The 21292-nt window shown below is 49.0% G+C and overlaps 1 protein-coding gene, 2 long non-coding RNA genes and 1 pseudogene across 5 annotated transcripts; 2 read left to right on the top strand and 2 right to left on the bottom strand.

The window, feature by feature from the left end:
- Positions 1–1442: 1442 nt before the first annotated feature.
- Positions 1443–12781, bottom strand: CATIP (ciliogenesis associated TTC17 interacting protein). Of its 3 annotated transcripts, none has more exons than XM_001155855.7 (10): positions 12699–12781; positions 12421–12513; positions 11854–12054; positions 11496–11551; positions 8916–9002; positions 6654–6821; positions 4799–4923; positions 2453–2529; positions 2035–2123; positions 1443–1831 (listed from the first exon to the last, which is right to left on the bottom strand). In XM_001155855.7, the coding sequence occupies exons 1-10, from the start codon at positions 12721–12723 to the stop codon at positions 1589–1591; spliced, it is 1164 nt and encodes a 387-aa protein (XP_001155855.1). In that variant the 5' UTR covers positions 12724–12781; the 3' UTR covers positions 1443–1588. The 3 variants fall into 3 exon arrangements, with proteins under 3 accessions (XP_001155855.1, XP_009442560.1, XP_016805981.1); XM_009444285.5 differs by having other exon boundaries at positions 1444–1831; positions 12421–12546; positions 12699–12775; XM_016950492.4 differs by lacking the exon at positions 8916–9002 and having other exon boundaries at positions 1447–1831; positions 12421–12546; positions 12699–12776.
- LOC104005380 (uncharacterized) lies at positions 1817–2892 on the top strand. Its single transcript, XR_678664.4, has 3 exons — positions 1817–1962; positions 2471–2626; positions 2755–2892. It is a non-coding gene; the product is annotated as an uncharacterized LOC104005380 (long non-coding RNA).
- Positions 11601–21068, top strand: LOC134808011 (uncharacterized). The gene is made up of 3 exons (XR_010149880.1): positions 11601–11674; positions 18382–18450; positions 20981–21068. It is a non-coding gene; the product is annotated as an uncharacterized LOC134808011 (long non-coding RNA).
- LOC134808010 (large ribosomal subunit protein eL19-like) lies at positions 14899–15527 on the bottom strand (annotated as a pseudogene).
- Positions 21069–21292: the final 224 nt, after the last annotated feature.

Here is a 21292-nt window from a genome sequence, read left to right as displayed (position 1 = left end):
ACTTCAGTCTGGGTGACAGAGCAAGAACCAGTCAAAAATAAATAAATAAATTCCCCTGGAGTTATAAAGACCAGATCAAACAATCTAGAAAAGGGCTTGACAGAGTGAACACTCAACAAACACCAGCTGCTTTTATGCATAGGAGAGTAGAGAAGATATTTGTCAAAACGTTGAGCAGCTGCTTCTAGGTAGAGAGAGTAAAATGATTTCGTTTTCTTCTTTTGGTTTATCTCCCTTTCCCAAGTTTTATCTTATGAACATGTATTTCTTTTGAAATGAGGGAGAGGGACAATAAGAGATATTTTTAAAAAATCCTTCAAGGTTCAACTCAAGTGATGGTCCTCCATGAAGCCTTTTGTCTGTGATTCTCAGGTCCTCCCCCTAGCCCCGCATCCCACCCAGCCTTGTAGGTGTCTGGTCATACTGTCCACTAGAGAGCAAAGCGTCTCTGGAGTCTGCAGCAGCAGGTCTGACGAACGAACAAGGGAAGGAGAGAGCCTGCACCCCCACCACTCCCTCAGGGGAGCTTGCCTAAAGTTTGCTACTGAGCATCCGGACAGAAGCCACTGGCCAGCACTGACGTTCCACGAGGAGCCCAGAGGATGCGACGATCATCTGCCCATTATTTTTACTCTCGGACCCCCCACCTCCGGAGTCTGGGGGTCCCTCTGTGTCAGTGGGAACCGGGAGGAGCTCGAGCCTGAGTGCTAGCTGCGTTTGCGAGATTTCACGGGGTTTGAGCTAAGCCAGAGGTGGTCCACGTCGGCCCTCCTCCCTCCCCAACCCCCCACCGCTTGTTATTTTTCTTTGGGCGGTGGGTTGGGCAATTATGCTCTGCGACCGTAAGATCTGAGTGCCAAGGCGCCCGCCCCTCCGTGCTAACCTAGTAAGAGTGTGGGCTTTTTCTTTTTTTTCTTTTCTTTTTCTTTTCTTCTTCTTTTTTTTTTTTTTTTTTGAGACGGAGTCTCGCTCTGTCGCCCAGGCTGGAGTGCAATGGCGCCATCTCGGCTCACTGCAACCTCCGCCTCCGGGGTTCAAGCGATCCTCCTGCCTCAGCCTCCTAACTGGGATTACAGGCGCGCGCCACCATGCCCGGCTATTTTTTGTATTTTTAGTAAAGATGGGGTTTCACCGTGTTGGCCAGGCTGGTCTCGATCTCCTGACCTGGTGATCCGCCCGCCTCTGCCTCCCAAAGTGCTGGCAATACAGGTTTAAGCCACCGCGCCCGGCCGAGTGTGGGCTTCCAAGTCCAACGTTGAGGTTCAAATTCTGCCTCCCCACCTGCCAACTCCAAAAGTTAAACTTTCTGTGCCTCTGTGTTCTTATCTGTAGAATGGGGATAATGATGAAAACAGCATCTAGGAGGAAAGGCTGAAATCTACTCGAGGTACGACGGTAACGGTTCCTATTTCTAGCCCAAGACACTAGACGCTAGCCAGGGACGCTGTCGGCGGGCGCTGCAGAGCCGCGGGAGGGCCCCGTTTATTCCCCCAAAACCGCAGCCCGGAAAGCGCACCCGCCCCGGCGAGTCCCGCCCGCGTCCCAGCCCGACCCCTGGTTTCCTGCCCTGTCCGGGCGTGGGCCCCGCTTAGGCCGCCCCCGAGCGGGCGTCTCCCTCCGGCTCCAGGGAGCGGAAAGGGTTGGGCCGGTGGGAGGAGCCCAAGGCCGGTGACGACGGACGCCACGGGTCGAAGGGGCCGAAGAACTCGGCGGCGAAGGTGACCACGTCCTCCGGCTGGCGCAGCAGCAGGAAGAGCAGGAAGTCGGAGATGAGCGCGTGGGCTTCGGGGTGCTGCCGCAGATAGCTGGCGTGGCCGAGCCGGAGCTCCTCCTGGCAGGGGACAGAGCCCGAGCCTCAGCCGGACGGGACCCCCGCGCCCCAGGAGCCCCCACCCACTCGCTCCAAGGAGAGCTAAGGGGCGCTGGAGCCTTCTAGCCCCTACGGGTGTGCATTTCAATCAGGTGCAGAGATCAGTAATGAATTTAAGGCCCATGGGGGAATGGGAACCCCAGGCTGGTGGAACCTCCCCTCACCTTCCGGTCCAGGAACTTCGAATAGAGCTCCATATCCTCCTCCCATACCAGGGGCTTCTTCTCAAACACTGGGCGTGGCTCAATCTCATCTAGGTGGGGAACAAGGAAGGCTGGGCGTCCCTACCCCAGAACCTTCCTTGGATACACAGCGAGATCCCGAGAACACCCAAACAGAAGGCTCAGGTGAAACCCCAGGATTCTGCCCACATGGGCAGAGTTGCAGGAAGGGGCTCCCAGTAGGAAAGATCCTCCTCTTACTGCTTGGGGTCAGGGGCTGGAGGGCAGATGTTCTCCAGCTGATTCCAGGCTCCTGTCCCGTTTACAGCACACTGGGTCCAGCCCCCTGCATCCTGGAAGGCCCAGGTTTCCCCACTCCCCTTAACTCTCCCTGCCTGCACAAGGCCTGGGCTTCACTCACCCTCTTCCCTCAAGATAGGCATCTTGGTGATGATGCAGCACCCTGGGGAGCCCACCTGTATTCTCTTGGCCAGGTGCCTGGAGTGCAACACAACATGTGAGAGTGAGAATCTTCCCAGACCGCCTGCTATGGACTGAATTGTCTCTCTAACCCCCAGTGTGGTGGTATTTGGAGGTAGGGGCTTTGGGGAGGTCATTACGTTTACATGCAGTCATAAGGGTGGGGCCCTAATCAGATAGGATTAGTGCCCTTATGAGAAAAGGGAGATGCCAGAGAGCTTTCTCTTCACTCATGCACGGAAGAAAGGCCATGTGAGGACACATTGAGAAGGCACTTGTCTGCAAGCTAGGAAGACAGCCCTCACCAGAAACCAACCCTGATGGCACCATGATCTTGGACTTCCTGCCTTCTAGCAAATATATTTCTCTTGAAGCCGCCCAGCCTGTGGTGTTTTGTTATGGCAGCCTAAGCAGACTCCTACATGACAGTGCCCCTTGAGACACCTGTCCCGGGCCTCTTTACTTCTGCCTCCCTCTCTTGTTTATTAAGTTCCTGGGTGGTGTTCATTTCTGGATCTCCAAATAACACACAGGGCTTGGCAAGTATTAGGCCCCCCGTTTAAAAAAAACAAAAAGGATCTTTAGAGGTACAGCACTAGAAAATCATGGAGCCTCTTGGCCAGGCACGGTGGCTCACGCCTGTAATCCTAGCACTTTGGGAGGCTGAGATGGGTGGATCACTTGAGGTCAGGAGTTTGAGACCAGCCTGGCCAACATAGTGAAAAGCCATCTCTACTAAAAATACAAAAAACTAGCCAGACGTGGTGGTGGGCGCCTGTAATCCCAGCTATTTTGGTGGCTGTGGCATGAGAATCACTTGAACCTGGGAGATGGTGGTTGTAGTGAGCCAAGATTGCATCACTGTACTCCAGTCTGGGTAACAGAGCGAGACTGTCTCAAAAAGAGAAAGAGGCCTGTCGCAGTGGCTCACACTTGTTGTAGTGGCTCATGCCTGTAATCCCAGCACTTTAGGAGGCCAAGATGGGCAGATCACTTCAGGTCAGGTGTTTGAGACCAGCCTGGCCAACATGGTGAAAGCCTGTTTCTACTAAAAATGCAAAAATTAGCCAGGCGTGGTGGCAGGCACCTGTAGTTCCGGCTACTTGGGAGGCTGAAGCAAGGGAATCACTTGAACCTGGGAGGCGGAGGTTGCAGTTAGCCAAGATTATGCCACACATTCCAGTCTAGGTGACAGAGCGAGACTCTGTCAAGAAAGAGACAGAGAGAAAGAGAGAAAGAGGAAGGAAGGAAGGAGAAAGAAAGAAAAGAAAAATTATGGAATCTCCTGCTATGCGGCATTCAAAATAAAAAGGTTGGCCTGGAGCTGTGGTGCATACCTGTAGTCCCAGCTACTAGGAAGGCTGAAGCAGGTGGATTGCTTGAGCCCAGGAGTTGGAGGCTGCAGTGGGCTATGATCGCACCAAAACTGAAAACATACTAAGTTATGAGATAAAGCCAACAACGTTTTGATTACCTTTTCCCCAGTGTAGTGATTATGTGAATATCTATTCTGAAATTTTAAGAAATAAACTCGACTGGAGTCTGTCTCAAAAAAACAAAACAAAACAAAAAAACAGAAACTCTTTCTTCCACCTGAATTTTCTTTTTCTTTCTTTTTTTTTTTTTTTGAGACGGAGTCTTGCTGTCACCCAGGCTGGAGTGCAGTGGCGCGATCTCGGCTCACTGCAAGCTCTGCCTCCCGGGTTCACGCCATCCTCCTGCCTCAGCCTCCAGAGTAGCTGGGACTACAGGCGCTCACGACCACACCCGGCTAGTTTTTTGTATTTTTAGTAGAGATGGGGTTTCACCGTGTCAGCCAGGATGGTCTCAATTTCCTGACCTCGTGATCTGCCCGCCTCAGCCTCCCAAAGTGCTGGGATTACAGGTGTGAGCCACCACGCCCAGCCCTGAATTTTCTTATGATTTGGAGCCAGTGCTTTGCTGGAGACTGCAGGGCAGCCTGCCACAGGCAATTCTTCCAGCACAGTGATTTCATCAAGTGTGCAGTCATTCAGACCTTGGTGTTTTTCAGTATTATCCCTTACACAGTGGTGGCTGCACTAGCTACACCCCAGGCCTGTGGTGTGCAGTGAGAAGGTTTGGGAGGCACTGTGAGGGTTAAGAGGACGAGCAAATAAATGAAGAAAGAGTGAATGATATGGATAAAGCGGAGGGACACTCCTATCTCAATGCCAGTTCTTCCTGGTGCTATCCCCAGAAGCAGCCGGTCTCCTTGAGCACCTACAAGCTCAGCACCACCCCTCTGGGCCCACCATCAGCAGCTCACCCATCGGAGAGCAGGTAGTACTGGCAGGACATGGGGATGCCCTCCTCCGAGTGGACAGTCTGCTCCACGATGAAGACTTCAGCCTGCTGATGGTCTACCTGGATGGTCTGGAAGCCCAGGTTTTGCTGGCAACAGCCAAAATTGGGGGGTGGGAGGTAAGGTGGATGCCCGCCAAGGGCTCCCCATCATCTTACCTTAGCCTTTTCTCCATCTCATAACAACCTCAAGACATTTAAGATTGCATCTCCAAACCTCCAAGCTGAGTTGGCGACCCCTCATAGGGAGCTAGCTCCAGGTTGCCCTTGCCCTGACCCCTCCCATGTCATCTCGCTGACCAGGTGCTTCTAGTTGGCAAATTCTGTTACAGGGATGAGAAGCGGTATGGGGAGGGGTGTGGGAGCGGAGAGGGAGGATGAGCTACTAGGGCCAGTGGGTGGAGGTAAAGTGAGGCTCAGAGGTGTGAGACCAGACAGATTTGTGGCCACCTCAGACCTGTGCTGTTGCTGGCAGGCTGTCCCTGTTGTGATTAAAACTGAAACCCCTGTTGTAGCTGCAGCTATGGAGAAAAAAGTGCTAATGTTAAACACGTGTTTCAAAGAACACGGAGGGGAATGGATTGTGCTTGTTCATGTCAAATGCATTGCTGCTTGGTGTGTTTTGATAGACAAGCCTGGAATGTAATTTACAAAGATGGTCAAAGAAACACAAATCAGCCCCCAAAGTGTCTCACTGGAAATTGTGTGTTCAGTGGCATGGCTTTAAAATCACCGATTGCAGGAAGTCCTAGGCATGCTGATTATGAAATTTTAGTTAAAAACAAAAACCAAAACAAAAACGGAACACCCTTTGGGGTTAAGAAATAATAAAGGAATATTTCAGTAAAGTTGGACATGATACACTTCCTAAAGTTAAAAAATGATTTATTTTTATTTATTTATTTTTTTGAGACAGAGTCTCCCTCTGTTGCCCAGGCTGGAGTGCAGTTGTGCGATCTCAGCTCACTGCAACCTCCGCCTCCTGGGTTCAAGTGATGCTTCTCCTGCCTCAGCCTCCTGAGTAGCTGGGATTACAGGCACTTGCCACCACACCCAACTAATAATTTTTGTATTTGTAGTAGAGACAGGGTTTCACCATGTTGGCCAGGCTGATCTTGACCTCCTAACTTCAAGTGATCTGCCCACCTTGGCCTCCCAAAGTGCTGAGATTACAGGCATGAATCACTGTGCCTGGCCAAAATGACGTATTTTTTTTTTTTTTTTTTTTTGAGACGGAGTCTCGCTCTGTCACCCAGGCTGGAGTGCAGTGGCGCGATCTCGGCTCACTGCAAGCTCTGCCTCCCGGGTTCACGCCATTCTCCTGCCTCAGCGTCCTGAGTAGCTGGGACTACAGGCGCCTGCCACCACGCCCCGCTGATTTTTTTTTTTTTTTTTTTTGTATTTTTAGTAGAGACGGGGTTTCACCATGTTAGCCAGGATGGTCTAGATCTCCTGACCTTGTGATTGGCCTGCCTTGGCCTCCCAAAGTGCTGGGATTACAGGCGTGAGCCACCGCACCTGGCCCAAAATGATGTATTTTTAAAATCAGCCCTGCACTATATTTATTTTTCCTGGACTGACTTCTGTGCGGAAGGGTTGCTTCTCTGAACTGTTCCCACTTCTCAGTCACTCTCAATTCATCTGCCCCACACTCCCAGACAAACATGCTTTCCTGCCCTTGAAAGCCCCATTCCCATCTGTGCTGTTTTCTCCCCACCTGCCTCCCTTTTCTACTCCACAGCTGTTCCCCATCTCAGTGCTTTTCACGCCTTTTCTAGTTTGCTCCCAAGCCAAGTCCCCTGCCCAGGGGGACCCCTTACATAGGTCAAATAGCAGAGTTTGCCCTCGGTGTCCAAGGTCAGGAAGCGGGCATTGCTGGGCACCATCCGCCGCCAGGCCATTACCCTGAGCAGCACCAGGTTGGCAGCCTCTGAGATGAAGCCCTTGATTGAGCTCCAGGGGAAAGAAGTCACTCCAGTCTTCACTTCCTGTTCAGAACAGATCTGGGTCAGGGTCCTAGAACCAGGAAGGGGCAGGGGACAGGGGGGTGGGCAAGCCAGGTGTTGGGCATACGGTTTTGTTTTTTTTTTGAGACGGAGTTTCGCTTTTTGTCACCCAGGCTGGAGTGCAATGGCGCGGTCTCAGCTCACTGCAACCTCCGCCTCCTTGGTTCAAGCGATCTCCTGCCTCAGCCTTTCAAGTAGCAGGGATTACAGGCTACCATGCCTGGCTAAATTTTGTAATTTTAGTAGAGACCGGGTTTCACCATGTTGGCCAGGCTAGTCTTGAACTCCTGACCTGAGGTGATAGGCCCCCCCTCTGCCTCCTAAAGTGTTGGGATTACAGGCGTGAGCCTTTTTTTTTTTTTTTTTTTTTTTTTGAGACAGGGTCTTGCTCTGTTGCCCAGACTGGAGTGCAGTGGTGCAATCTCAGCTCACTGCAACCTCCAGCTCCTGGGTTCAAGCGACTTTCCTGCCTCAGCCTCCTGAGTAGCTGGGATTACAGGCTCACGACACTACGCCCAGCTAATTTTTGTATTTTTATTAGAGACGGGATTTCACCATATTGGCCAGGCTGGTCTCCACTCCTGACCTCAAGTGATCTGCCCGCCTTGGCCTCCCAAAGTGCTGAAATTACAGGCGTGAGTCACCACACACCTGGCCTTCAGCCGGGCATATGGTTTTTAATGAATGAATCCTTGTCTTTTTTTTTTTCCTTTTTCTGGAGAACGGGGTCTCGCTATATTGCCCAGGCAGGTCTCAAACTCCTAGGCTCAAGCTATCCTCCTGCCTCTTGCTTCTGAGAGCTGGGATTACAGGCGTGAGCCACCGCGCCCAGCCTAATGAATGAATCCTTAGTCTGGACTCCTGGCTTCATCTAATCTGGTCCTCGCTCAGGGTTCTGAAGAGGACATTGTGAAAGAAAAATAAATCTTGGGACCCCAAATCACTAAGCCAAAGGGAAGTCAAGCTGGGAACTGCTTCAGGCAAAGCTGCCTCCCATTTTATTCCTAAACAAGGTAGCTACTAAGAGAAAAAAAAAGCTATATACCTCCCTCACTATTTGCCCACAAGGAAATTCCTTGTGGACAAAGGACAGACAGAACTCAAAGTCATCCCTCTGCTCACGTGAGATAAATGCATATCTGATGGCTTTCTCTGCTCTATTGTTTCACTAAGCCAGAGTAAGGCATAAGTGACTACTTTCCTACCCTCCATCGCATGTAAATTGTGTATTCAGTGAAAGGCTAATCAGAAACTTAAAAGCATGTCTCTTATCTACCTGTGACTTGGAAGACCCCTCCCTGCCTCGAGTTGTCCTGCCTTTTCCAATGAACCAATGTACATCTTTTTTTTTTTTTTTTTTTTGAGACAGAGTCTTGCTCTGTCGCCCAGGCTGGAGTGCAGTGGCGTGATCTCAGCTTAGTGCAAGCCCCACTTCCCGGGTTCACGCCGTTCTCCTGCCTCACCCTCCCGAGTAGCTGGGACTACAGGCGCCTGCCACCACGCCCGGCTAATTTTTTGTATTTTTACGTCTGGTGAACCAATGTACATCTTACACGTGTTGATTGATGTTTCGTGTCTCCTTAAAATGTATAAAACCAAGCTGTAGGCTGGGCGTGGTGGCTCATGCCTGTAATCCCAGCACTTTGGGAGGCTGAGGCGGGCGGATCACCTGAGGTCGGGAGTTTGAGACCAGCCTGGCCAACAGGGAGAAACTCCCTCTCTACTAAAAATACAGAATTAGCCGGGTGTGGTGGCGCATGCCCATAATCCCAGCTACTCGGGAGGCTGAGGCAGGAGAATCACTTGAACCCGGGAGATGGAGGTTGCAGTGAGCCGAGATCACGCCATTGCACTCCAGCCTCTGCAACAAAAGTGAAACTCTGTCTCAAAAAAAAAAAACAAAAAACAAGCTGTGCCCCAACCACTTTGGGCCCATTTCCTCAGGACCTCCTGAGGCTGTGTCATGTGCGCGTCCTTAACCTTGGCAAAATAAACTCTCTAAATTGATCGGGACCTGTCTCAGATATTCTGGGTTCACAGTGTGGAGTGCAACTCCCATCTGGCTCTCATCCTTACCTCACCCTCCTTGATACTTCTGGTCACAGCCAGCTGATCATCCTGCTTCAGCAGACTCATCTTCCGTTCCATGGGGAGGATGAGGAACTGAGGGCCAGAGCATGCAGGGGAGGATCAGGGACTCCCTGGGTCCCCCAGAGGTCACCTGGCCCTTCTCCATTAATGAGAAAACTGAGGTTTATAGATTGTGACTTAAAAAAAAAGCAGCCAGGCCGGGCGTGGTGGCTCACGCCTGTAATCCCAGCACTGTGGGAGGCCGAGGCAGGCGGATCACGAGGTCAGGAGATTGAGACCACCCTGGCTAACACGGTGAAACCCCGTCTCTACTAAAAATACAAAAATTAGCTGGGTGTGGTGGCACATGCCTGTAGTCTCAGCTACTTGGGAGGCTGAGGCAGGAGAATTGCTTGAACCCGGAGGCGGAGGTTGCAGTGAGCCGAGATCGCACCACTACACTCCAGCCTGGGCAACAGGCTGTTTTTGAGACTCCAACTCAAAAACAAACAAACAAACAAACAAAAAACCAAGCAGCAGGGCTGGGTGTTGTGGCTCATGCCTGTAATCCCAGCACTTTGGGAGGCCCAGGCGGGCAGATCACTTGAGGTCAGGAGTTCAAGACCAGCCTGGCCAACATGGCAAAACCCCATCTCTATTAAAGATACAAAAATTAACCAGGTGTGGTGGTGCACGTCTGTAATTCCCAGCTACTTGGGAGGCTGAGACAGGAGAATTGCTTGAACCCGGAAGGTGAAGGTTGCAGTGAGCTAGATTGCACCACTGCATTCCAGCCTGGGTGATAAGAGCAAGACTCTGTCTCAATAATAATAATAATAATAAAATAAAAAAAAAAGCAGCAGCAACAAAAACCAAAAAACACCTTTCATACACAGTGAAGCTGAAGAATAGCAGTCGTGTTATGATGCAATATAAAGTTCAAAAACAGTGCACTTCAGAACACTGGTTTTAAAAGATGGGGGTGGGCCAGGTGCAGGGACAGCAAGTTGCCACTGATAAGTTCTCCTGATACCCAAACTCTGAACCCAGCCCACACCAGCCCTCCTCCAGCCTGAGAGCCCAGTGCCTCCCTAGAGGCCTGGTGGGCTGGCCTTTCCCAGAGCCTAGCCTTCCCTGGGGGCCTGATTCACCTGGCCTCCAAGTCTCCCAGCTCTGTGCCCCTCACACCCAGCCCCAGCCACTTAATTAACTTGTGGAATGTGAACATGACCTGTTTACACACTGGAAACTACTCAAGTCTAAAAACCTTCCCACAGAAACCAGAAACCATCCCCAACCTTTTTTTTTTTTTTTTTTTTTTTTTTTTTTTTTTTTTTGAGACAGAGTCTCGCTCTGTCGCCCAGGCTGGAGTGCAGTGGTGTGATCCTGGCTTACTGCGACCTTCGCCTCCTGGGTTCAAGCAATTCTCCTGTCTCAGCCTCCCGTGTAGCTGGGATTACAGGTGCCCACCACCATGCCCGGATAATTTTCTTTTTGTATTTTTAGTAGAGGTGGGGTTTCACCATCTTGGCCAGGCTGGTCTTGAACTCCTGACCTCATGATCCACCTGCCTCGGCCTCCCAAAGTGTTGGGATTACAGGTGTGAGCCACTGCGCCCAGCTAATTTTGTGTTTTTAGTAGAGACAGGGTTTCTCCATGTTGGTCAGACTGGTCTTGAACTCCCGACCTCAGGTGATCCGCCTGCCTCAGCCTCCCAAATTGCTGGGATTACAGGCGTGAGCCACCGTGCCCAACCTACATCTTTTTTTTTCTTTTTTCTTTTTTTTTTTTTTTTGAGACAGGGTCTCATTCTGTCACCCAGGCTGGAGTACAGTGGCACGCACACTGCTCACTGCAGTCTTGACCTCCTGGGCTCCGCTGAACCTTCCACCTCAGCCTCCCAAGTAGCTGGGACTACAGACACACATTACCACACCCAGCTACTTTTTGTATTTTTTGTACAAAATTTATAAACATTTTTGGTGGGTTTTGCCATGTTGCCCAGGCTCAAACTCCTGGGCTCAAGGGATCCTCCCACTTTGGCCTCCCAAAGTGCTGGGATTATAGGCTTGAGCCGTTGTGCCTGGCCCACCCTCATTGTTTTTTAATTTTTTTCTTGAGACGGAGTCTTGCTCTGTCACCCAGGCTGGAGTGCAGTGGCGCGATCTCGGCTCATGGCAACCTCTGCCTCCTGGGTTCAAGCGATTCTCCTGCCTCAGCCTTCTGAGTAGCTGGGACTACAGGCGTGCACCACCATGCCTGGCTAATTTTTGTAGAGATGGGGTTTCGCTATGTTGGCCAGGCTGGTCTCAAACTCCTGACCTCAGGGTGATCCGCCCACCTCTGCCTCCCAAAGTGCTGGGATTACAGGTGTGAACCACTGTGCGCAGCCCACCCCTGTGTTTTAAAATCAGTTTTCTGAAGTGCGTTGCTTTTGAGCTTTACATTGCATCATAACACGATTGCTATTCTTCAGCTTCACTGTGTATGAAATAGGTTTTTTGGTTTGTTGTTGCTGCTGTTTTTTAAGTCAAAATCTCTCTTCTTTCCCCTGGATTGGGTCAAGGCTGGGGCCCTGGGAAGTACCTTGATGAAGTCTTGGCTGTGCTGTTCCATGAGCTCCAGCTTCTCTGAGAGATAGCCTGGGGTGCAGGGACACAGGCATTGACGTCACAGGAGATGTGGGTCAGAGGCTGAAGGAAGGGAAGGTGGTGGCGCAGCTGGAGGACTAGGTGTAATACGGTCCCAGAAAAACTACAGGACGGGTAAGATGTGCCCTCATCCCGAGTCCATGAGGAACTCGCTCGTCCCTCTCCCACCCCGTGCCTTGTCCTGGTCCAAGGCAAAGCCAAGGGCTTGGTCCTGAAAAAAGATTCTAGGAATTGGTGGAGGGGAGGGGTGGAGGAAGGGGAGAGTGACGGGCATCAGGCAGTAGGAACGCTACCCAGGAGGGAATTTCCGCAGAGCATTTTGTCCAAGAAGCCTCGGCTAGAGGCATGCACGAAGAGGCAGTATGTCAGCATGCCGAGTTTTTCCTGGTATTTCCCTCTCTGCACCTCAATGGTCAGCTCTCCCTGAGGCTCCCCGGTGTCTGAGACCATGGCCAGCGTCTCAGAGAAGAACAGCATCTGTAGCTCCTCCTCGTCTGGGGTGAGGGGCCCGTGGGAACAGATAAAGCCCCTGCTCCTGGGCCCCAATCCAATCCTCTGACCCCATGACCACCAGTGTCCCCACAGTCCCCACCTGCCTCCTCATCCCACAGCCTTCCTCACTGGCACGGACAGGTGAAGACTCCCGCCCCATGTCCCCATGTCCCCATGTCCCCGGGGGGCCTTCCCTTGAAGAATGTCAACAAACAGGCCTCAGGCCTTTTCTGAGTCCCAGGAGAATCAAGGAAGAGAGAGAGAGAGAGAGAGAGAGAGAGAGAGAGAGAGACTGGACTTTCTTTCTTCCCTCCTCTCCAGACTTGCACCCCTCCCGCACCCCCAACCCCGACACTGTCTGAGCTCACGGAGGGAGCTGAGGAAGTCGATGGCTTCAGCATTGGCCTCTGGGAGTGGCAGACACTCCGCACCCGAGGGCTGGTGGTCCTTAGTTCTGGAGCCTACAGAAGGATGAGAGGCTAAGATGGCAGACCCTGGGGAGAAGGGCAGGGGTCAGGGAGGCAAGGCAGGGTACCTCAGTCCTGGCCCCAGCACCCAAGAACAGAATCCTCTAAGACTACCCCGAGGGTGGATTGGGAAGAAAGAAGAGGATCCCCGCCTCCAGCCCCAGCAGTCCTCTTCCCACCTGTGGAGTAAACCTTGGAGGACATGCTGTGGGCCTGCCTCTACCCGGTCTGTGTCCAGCTGTCTCCATGGCAACCAGAGCTGGACAGTGCCTCTTAAAGGGCCATCAACCCACTTTACTACACCCAGACCTTGGAGGGAACTGACACTGCAGGTTTGGGGCTCAGCACAAGCTTGAAGTGTTGTCCAGCAGAGGGAGCATTTGATATTCTTTTTTTTTTTCTTTTTTGAGACGCAATCTCTCTCTGTCACCCAGGCTGGAGTGCAGTGGCGCATTCTCAACTCACTGCAACCTCTGCCTCCCGGGTTCAAGCAATTCTTCTTGAGGTCTCAGCCTCCCGAGTAGCTGGGACTACAGGCGCACACCACTGCGCCCAGCTAATTTTTGTATTTTTAGTGGAGATGGGGTTTCACCATATTGGCCAGGCTGGTCTTGAATTCCTGAGCTCGTGATCCTCCTGCCTCAGCCTCCCAGAGTGCTGGGATTACAGGTGTGAGCCACCGCGCCTGGCCCACATTTGATATTCTTAAGAGGCAGAGTGAAGAAATGGATCATTAGAATGACCTTAGAAGAGGCCAGGTGCAGTGGCTCACGCCTGTAATCCCAGCACTTTGGGAGTCCCAGGCAGGTGGATCACTTGAGGCCAGGAGTTTGAGATCCAGCCTGGCCAACATGGTGAAACCCATCTCTACTAAAAATACAAAAATTACCAGGGAGTGGTGGCACATGCCTGTAATCTGTCTCAAAAAAAAAAAAAATGACCTTAGAAGATATGAACGAAAGTCAGACAGAGTCTCAAATGCACACTATCCAATTAGCTGCTGCATGAATATCTCTGCAAGTTACAGTTCTAATACATGTAACAATAATGATAACAACAATGACAACATAGCAAACTCTTTGACTGGACTTATTCCTGGTGAGGCGCTTTTTTTTTTTTTTTAAGAGAGTCTCACTCTGTTGCCAGTCTGGAGTGCAGTGGCGCCATCTTGGCTCACTGCAACCTCTGCCTCCTGGGTTCAAGTGATTCTCCTACCTCAGCCTCCCGAGTAGCTGGAACTAGAGGAGTGTGCCACCAAGCCCAGCTAATTTTTGTATTTTTATTTGTATTATTTTTATTTATTTGTTTGTTTTAATTATTTTTGAGAAAGAGTCTCACTCTGTCACCCAGGCTAGAATGCAGTGGCATGATCTCAGCTGCAACCTCCTCCTGCCAGGTTCAAGTGATTCTCCTGCCTCAGTCTCCCAAGTAGCTGGGACTACAGGCACCCGCCACCACACCTGGCTAATTTTTGTGTTTTTAGTAGAGACAGGGTTTCACCATGTTGGCCAGGCTGGTCTTGAACTCCTGAGCTCAAGTGATCCACCTGTAGAGTCCAGCCCTACGGGGCTTAGCGGGTGTTCTCCCTGTGTGTGGAGACGAGAGATTGTAATAAATAAAGACACAAGACAAAGAGATAAAGAGAAAACAGCTGGGCCTGGGAGACCACTACCATCAAGACATGGAGACTGGTAGTGGCCCAGAACGGCTGGGCGCGCTGATATTTATTGCACACAAGACAAGGGGGCACGGTAAGGAGGGTGAGTCTCCTAAGTGATTGACAAGGTGAAGCAAGTCACATGATCACAGGACAGGGGGCCCTTCCCTCTTAGGTAGCCAAAGCAGAGAGAGACGGCAGCATACATCAGCGTTTTCTTCTATGCACTTATAAGAAAGATCAAAGACTTTAGGACTTTCACTATTTCTTCTACCGCTATCTACTACAAACTTCAAAGAGGAACCAGGAGTAAGGCAGGAACATGAAAGTGGACAAGGAGCGTGACCTTTTTTGGAGCACAGCACCACAGGGAGGGGTTTAGGCCTCCGGATGGCCGCAGGCAGGCCTGGATAATATCCAACCTTCCACAAGAAGCTGGTGGAGCGGAGTGTTCCCTGACTCCTCCAAGGAAAGGAGACTCCCTTTGCGGTCTGCTAAGTAATGGGCGTCTTCCCAGACACTGGCACTACCACTTGACCAAGGAGCCCTCGAGTGGTCCTTATGGGGGTGTGACAGAGGGCTCACCTCTTGCCTTCTAGGTCACTTCTCACAATGTCACTTCAGCACCTGACCCTATACCCGCCGGTTATTCCTAGGTTATATTAGTAATGCAACAAAGAGTAATATTAAAAGCTAATGATTAATAATGTTTATAATAATGATTGATAATTATCCATGATCATCTCCATATCTACTTTGTATTATGACTATGCTTATTCTAACTATTTTCTTTATTATACTGAAACAGTCTGTGCCTTCAGTCTCTTGCCTCAGCACCTGGGTAATCCTCTGCCCACACTTCCTTGGTCTTAGACCTGCGGGCCTCAGCCTGGTCAGCCAGGAGCTTCTTGTAGGCCTTGTCTGCTTTCAGCTTGTGGATGTGTTCCAGGATAATCCGCTTGTTTTTGAACACATTCCCCTTCACCTTCAGGTACAGGCTGTGATACATGTGGCGATCAATCTTCTTAGATTCACGGTATCTTCTGAGTAGCCAGCACAGAATCCTCATTCTCCTTATCCACGTGACCTCTGGCATTCGGACGTTGGCTGTACCCTTCCGCTTACCTATGCCCGTGTGCCTGCCCTTCCGGGAGGCCAAGGTGTTTTTCCGGCATGGAGCCTGGGAATGGACCATCGCAGGCTTGCCGATGATCAGCCCATCTTTGATTAGCTTTCGGATCTGCTGATGGGAGCTGGCATTGGCGATTTCATTGGTCTCACTGGGGTCCCACCAGACCTTCTTGCCACAGCAGAGGACGCTAGAAGCGAACCTCTTCTAAAGCCTGAGCATATTTATGGCTGCGGCTGCAGCAGCGAAAGGAAAGAACTCTGTTATTTCAGGTTCTTAAAATGTTTAAAATTGGTATATTAGAGTGCTTAAAAGATACGTCTGCAGATTCAAGTTTAAATTGGGTTATTGAATAATTGATTTTGAATTTTAAAGTTTCTTATTGAGATTGCAAGTAGAACCAGAACATTAAAAAAATAAAATTAAGATTTACTGTATTTATATGTTTACTTTTATTAGGTTGCAGTAAAGGTATTTGGGAGGCTGGTTTATCAATCAATCACTTTAAAAAAGGAAATAAAATATATTGGATGAACAACTGCAGTATAAGCTGCCCAAAGCAGTTTTAATTTTGAAAAGAAGACCAACCAATTATTAATTAAAGCCCCCTTGGCTGGGTGCAGGGGCTTACACCTGTAATCCCATGGGAGGCCAAGGTGGGTGGATGATTTGAAGCCAGGAGTTGAAGACCAGCCTGGGCAACATAGTGAGACCCTGTTTCTAAAAAATGTTAACATTCACTAGATTTATGATGAGAATTATATGACTGGTAAGTTGAACTTAAAAGTTTAAAAAATACTTTTGTTTGTTTGTTTGAGACAGTCTCGCTCTGTCCCCCAGGCTGGAGTGCAGTGGCTCAATCTCGGCTCACTGCAAGCTCCGCCGCCCGGGTTCACGCCATTCTCCTGCCTCTCAGCCTCCTGAGTAACTGGGACTACAGGCGCCTGCCACCACACCTGGCTAATTTTTTTGTATTTTTAGTAGAGACAGGGTTTCACCATGTTAGCCAGGATGGTCTTGATCTCCTGACCTTGTGATCCGCCCGCCTAAGCCTCCCAAAGTGCTGGGATTACAGGCGTGAGCCACCGCGCCCAGCCAATACTTATGTTTTAAAATTTATATTTTCCTATTCAACATAGTATTGGAAGTTCTGGCCAGAGCAGTCAGGCAAGAGAAAGAAAAAAAGGGCATTCAAATAAGAAGAGAGGAAGTCAAACTATCCCTGTTTGAAGATGACATGATCCTATATCTAGAAAACCCCATCATCTCAGCCCAAAAGCTTCTTAAGCTCGTTAGCAACTTCAGCAAAGTCTCAGGGTACAAAATCAACGTGCAAAAATCGCTAGCATTCCTATATACCAACAACAGGCAAGCAGAGAGCCAATTCATGAACGAACTCCCATTCACTATTGCCACAAAAAGAATAAGCTACCTAGGAATACAGCTAACAAGGAAAGTGAAAGATCTCTGCAAGGATAACTACAAACCACTGTGCAGAGAACTCAGAGATGACACAAACAAATGGAAAACCATTCCACACTCATGGATAGGAAGAAACAATATCATAAAATGGCCATACTAGTCAAAGCAATTTATAGATTCAGTGCTGTCCCCATTAAACTACAATTGTCATTCTTCACAAAACTAGAAAAAACTATTTTAAAATTAATATCGGATGAAAAAAGAGCCCAAATAGCTAAAGCAATCCTAAGCAAAAAGAATAAAGCTGCATCCATCACGCTACCTGACTTCAAACTACACTACAGGGCCACAGTAACCAAACAGCATGGTAGTGGTAAAAGAACAGACACATAACTTTGTAACAGGTCTGGAAGCTCTGAGTTTATCTTGGGACCTCAAGAGAGGATCACCCAACTCACAGGTGTTAGAGGATACAAACCCATGGCTGGGCTTGGCTTTAAAAGTCTTATCTGAAATTCCTTGTGAAACAGAGTTTCATTAAAGCCAATGCAAAAGGCCTATGTAAGTAAAAATAACCACTCTTGCTGCACTTTACGCAAATAATCAGGCCAAGTATAAGATTGTAAGATATAATAAATTCCTCTTCAAAGGTTTTAGCCTATAAATTGTTAAGCACAATGAGTTCTGAGATCCTCTTCAAAGAACCAATGTATCAGTATGTTCAGCTCTCCTGTTCTTTGTTCTTCATTTTAAAGTTTCTCGTTCTTTACATCTCCTTGCCCCTAGTTATAGTAAACAACCCCCTCCTAGCCTCTATCACCTGCTCTGACCTTAGTCACCCTTGGTCACCTGCTCTGTTGTTAGTCATCCTGAGTCACCTGTTCTGTAACCATCCTTCCTGCCAAACTACCTATCCCACCACTCTGGCTCATACCCCTGCTCTCTTTAAAATAGCCAATCAGAATTAGCTTAGACTGTGTGGTCCAACCCTAGCCAATAGGGGAAAGACACAGCAGTAGGGACTAGCTGAGTTAGGATAAGAACCCCTTCCCCTCCTTTGTTCAGGTGTGCTCTCGCCATTGCTCCATCCATGAGACACACCCTTCTATGGAAGTAAAATTGCCTTGCTGAGAAAATTAAATTTATGTTTGAGTGCTATTTCTTTTCTTTTTTCTTTCTTTTTTTTTTTTTTGAGATGGAGTCTCACTCTGTGGCCCAGGCTGGAGTGCAGTGGTGCGATCTCGGCTCACTGCAAGCTCTGCCTCCCGGGTTCATGCCATTCTCCTGCCTCAGCCTCCTGAGTAGATGGGACTATGGGCGCCCACCACCATGCCTGGCTAATTTTTTGTGTTTTTAGTAGAGACAGGGTTTCACCGTGTTAGCCAGGATGGCCTTGATCTCCTGACCTTGTGATCTGCCCACATTGGCCTCCCAAATTGCTGGGATTACAGGTGTGAGCCACTGCACCTGTTCTTGAGTGCTATTTCTTTTGCAGCACTGATAATTTATTTCTAACAGGACTAAAGTTTATTCATAATTAGTGCTTACCAAAAATGAGGACAGAAGAGAAAAATTTTGATCCAACGCTTATCATACATTTGTCATTAAATCCTAGTTTCATTAATTGTTTTTAAACTTTTTGCTTACATTTTAGACTAACCCTGCTTATTCCTGTGAATCAAGAGGTGATCTTCTGCAGCTTGGAAAAAAAAAAAAGCGATGGGTAAGGTAAAAAGGTGAATCAATACTCTAGTTCTGGGCAATTATCTTGCAAATTTTGCCAGGTAAGAAAGTGAGTAAGGTGCTCATAACCGGGAGGTTTCTTTGTTTGGGAAAATAAAACCAAGGAACTTCAGAGACCCTCAAAGGGGAATTCTATATCTTGGCAAGTAAAAAATTTTTTTTGAGACAGAATTTCGCTCTTGTTGCCCAGGCTGGAGTGCAATGGCACAATCTTGGCTCACTGCAACCTCTGCGTCCCAGGTTCAAGCAATTCTCCTGCCTCAGCCTTCTGAGTAGCTGGGATTACAGGCATGCGCCACCATGCCCCACTAATTTTTTGTATTTTTTTGTAGAGACGGGGTTTCTCCATGTTGGTCAGGCTGGTCTTGAACTCCCGACCTTAGGTGATCTGCCCACCTTGGCCTCTGAAAGTGCTGGGATTGCAGGCTTGAGCCACCACGTCCGGCTGGCAAGTAAAATATTAGGTGGAAATTATCTACCACACCACACTTGTGGAAATTGCTGTCCTCACTCTACTATTTGCAATAGTGTTATACACAGTAGCACCTTCTAACTAAAATATTGGACAGTTTCCATTGCTGTCCTATTTTGCTTAATTATTATCCTTATAACCGGGATAATAGTTATTGACAAAAAGGAAGCATAAAAGTTTTACTATCACTAAGTCAGCTAGGACTTTTTAATTGGGTTTAGTGATGCACTTTTTTTGGTGGGGGACGGAGTTTTGCTGTCTTGTCCAGGCTGGAGTGCAGTGGTGCAATCTCGGCTCACTGCAAGCTCTGCCTTCCGGGTTCACGGCATTCTCCTGCCTCAGCCTCCTGAGTAGCTGGGACCACAGGTGCCCGCCAGCACGCCTGGCCAATTTTTTGTATTTGTTTAGTAGAGACAGGGTTTCACTGTGTTACCCAGGATGGTCTCGATCTCCTGACCTCGTGATACGCCTGCCTCGGCCTCCCAAAATGCTGGGATTACAGGCATCAGCCACCGCACCTGGCCCTAGTCATGCACTTTTAAATGAAACATGCTGCTTTTGGATTAACACCTAGTAAAGTAAAGGAAAATCTACAGGTACCTAAAGATAAAATCAAAATTATTAACAGGCTCAGGGAAAATGCCAGCTTCAGCCCTCGGTGGCTACAATCCCTCTTTAATAAATTACAGTCTTCTTTATGGAATGGTTAATCCCTTTATTAAGCCCTCTCTTGCTTATATGTCTTGTATTGATATTTGGACGAAGTCTACTCAGTACTATAACTCAAATTGTTTCTTCTCGCCTAGAAGCAATCAAACCCCAAATGGTGCTGCAAACTGAACCACACATGGACACGCCATTCTTCCAAGAACCCCTAAATCAACCCCAGCAGGAGCCCTGGCTGCTGTTCCCCATTCAACATCCCTTTTCAGTAGGAAATAGCCAGAAAGAGTCGTTGCCCAAAACCCCTTAACAGCAGTTAGCGTGATATCGCCGCAGGGAGGAATGTGGTAGGAGTTATTAAGAATAAGAAATTGAGGCCAGGCACGGTGGCTCATGCCTGTAATCCCAGCACTTTGGGAGGCTGAGGCGGGTGGATCATGAGGTCAGGAGATCGAGACCATCCTGGCTAACATGGTGAAACCCCACCTCTACTAAAAATACAAAAAATGAGCCGGGCGTGGTGGTGGGCGCCTGTAGTCCCAGCTACTCAGGAGCCTGAGGCAGGAGAATGGTGTGAACCTGGGAGGCGGGGCTTGCAGTGAGCAGAGATCGTGCCACTGCACTCCAGCCTGGGCAACAGAGCAAGACTCAGTCTCAAAAAAAAAAAATAAATAAAAATAAGAAATTGGCAGGTGAGGTGGCTCACGCCTGTAATCCTGGCACTTTGGAAGGCTGAGGTGGGCAGATCACAAGGTCAGGAGATCAAGGCCATCCTGGCTAACACGGTGAAACCCCGTCTCTACTAAAAATACAAAAAATTAGCTGGGTGTGTGGCATGCACCTGTAGTCCCAGCTACTTGGGAGGCTGAGGCAGGAGAATCGCTTGAACCCGGGAGTGGAGGTTGCAGTGAGCCGAGATCGCACCACTGCACTCCAGCCTGGTGACAGAGGGAGACTCTGTCTCAAAAAAAAAAAAAAAAAAAAAAAGAAGACATACATGTGGACAACAAACATATGAATAAAAGCTCAACATCACTCATCATTAGAGAAATGCAAATCAAAACCACAATGAGATACCATCTCACACCAGTCAGAATGGCTGTTATTAAAAAGTCAAAAAATAACAGACACTGGAAAGGTTGTAGAGTAAAAGGAATGCTTATACACTGTTGGCAGGAGTGTAAATTTGTTCAACCAATGTGGAAGACAGTGTGGTGATTCCTCAAAGACCTAAAGACAGAACTACCATTCGACCCAGCAATCCCATTACTGGTTATATACCCAAAGGAATATAAGTTGTTCTATTATAATGATATGGTGTGGCTTTTTGTCCCCACCCAAATTTCATCTTTTTTTTTTTTTTTTTTTGAGACAGAATCTCCCTCTGTTGCCCAGGCTGGAGTACAGTGGTGCGATCTTGGCCTACTTCAACCTCTGCCTCCCGGGTTCAGCGATTCTCGTGCCTCAGTCTCCTGAGTAGCTGGGATTACAGGCGCTCACCATCATGCCTTGCTAAGTTTTGTATTTTTAGTAGAGACGGGGTTTCACCATGTTGGCCAGGATGGTCTTGATCTCCTGACCTCGTGATCCGCCTGCCTCGGCCTCCCAAAGTGCTGGGATTATAGGCATGAGCCACCACGCCCGGCCCTTTAATCATTTTTATGAACTGAAAACCAGTGTCACTTGT

This window comes from Pan troglodytes, chromosome 13 (genome assembly GCF_028858775.2).
Source record: "Pan troglodytes isolate AG18354 chromosome 13, NHGRI_mPanTro3-v2.0_pri, whole genome shotgun sequence".
NCBI lineage: Eukaryota > Metazoa > Chordata > Mammalia > Primates > Hominidae > Pan > Pan troglodytes.
The sequence above is the reverse complement of the archived record's forward strand: the minus strand, read 5'-3'. Positions and strand labels throughout refer to the sequence as shown.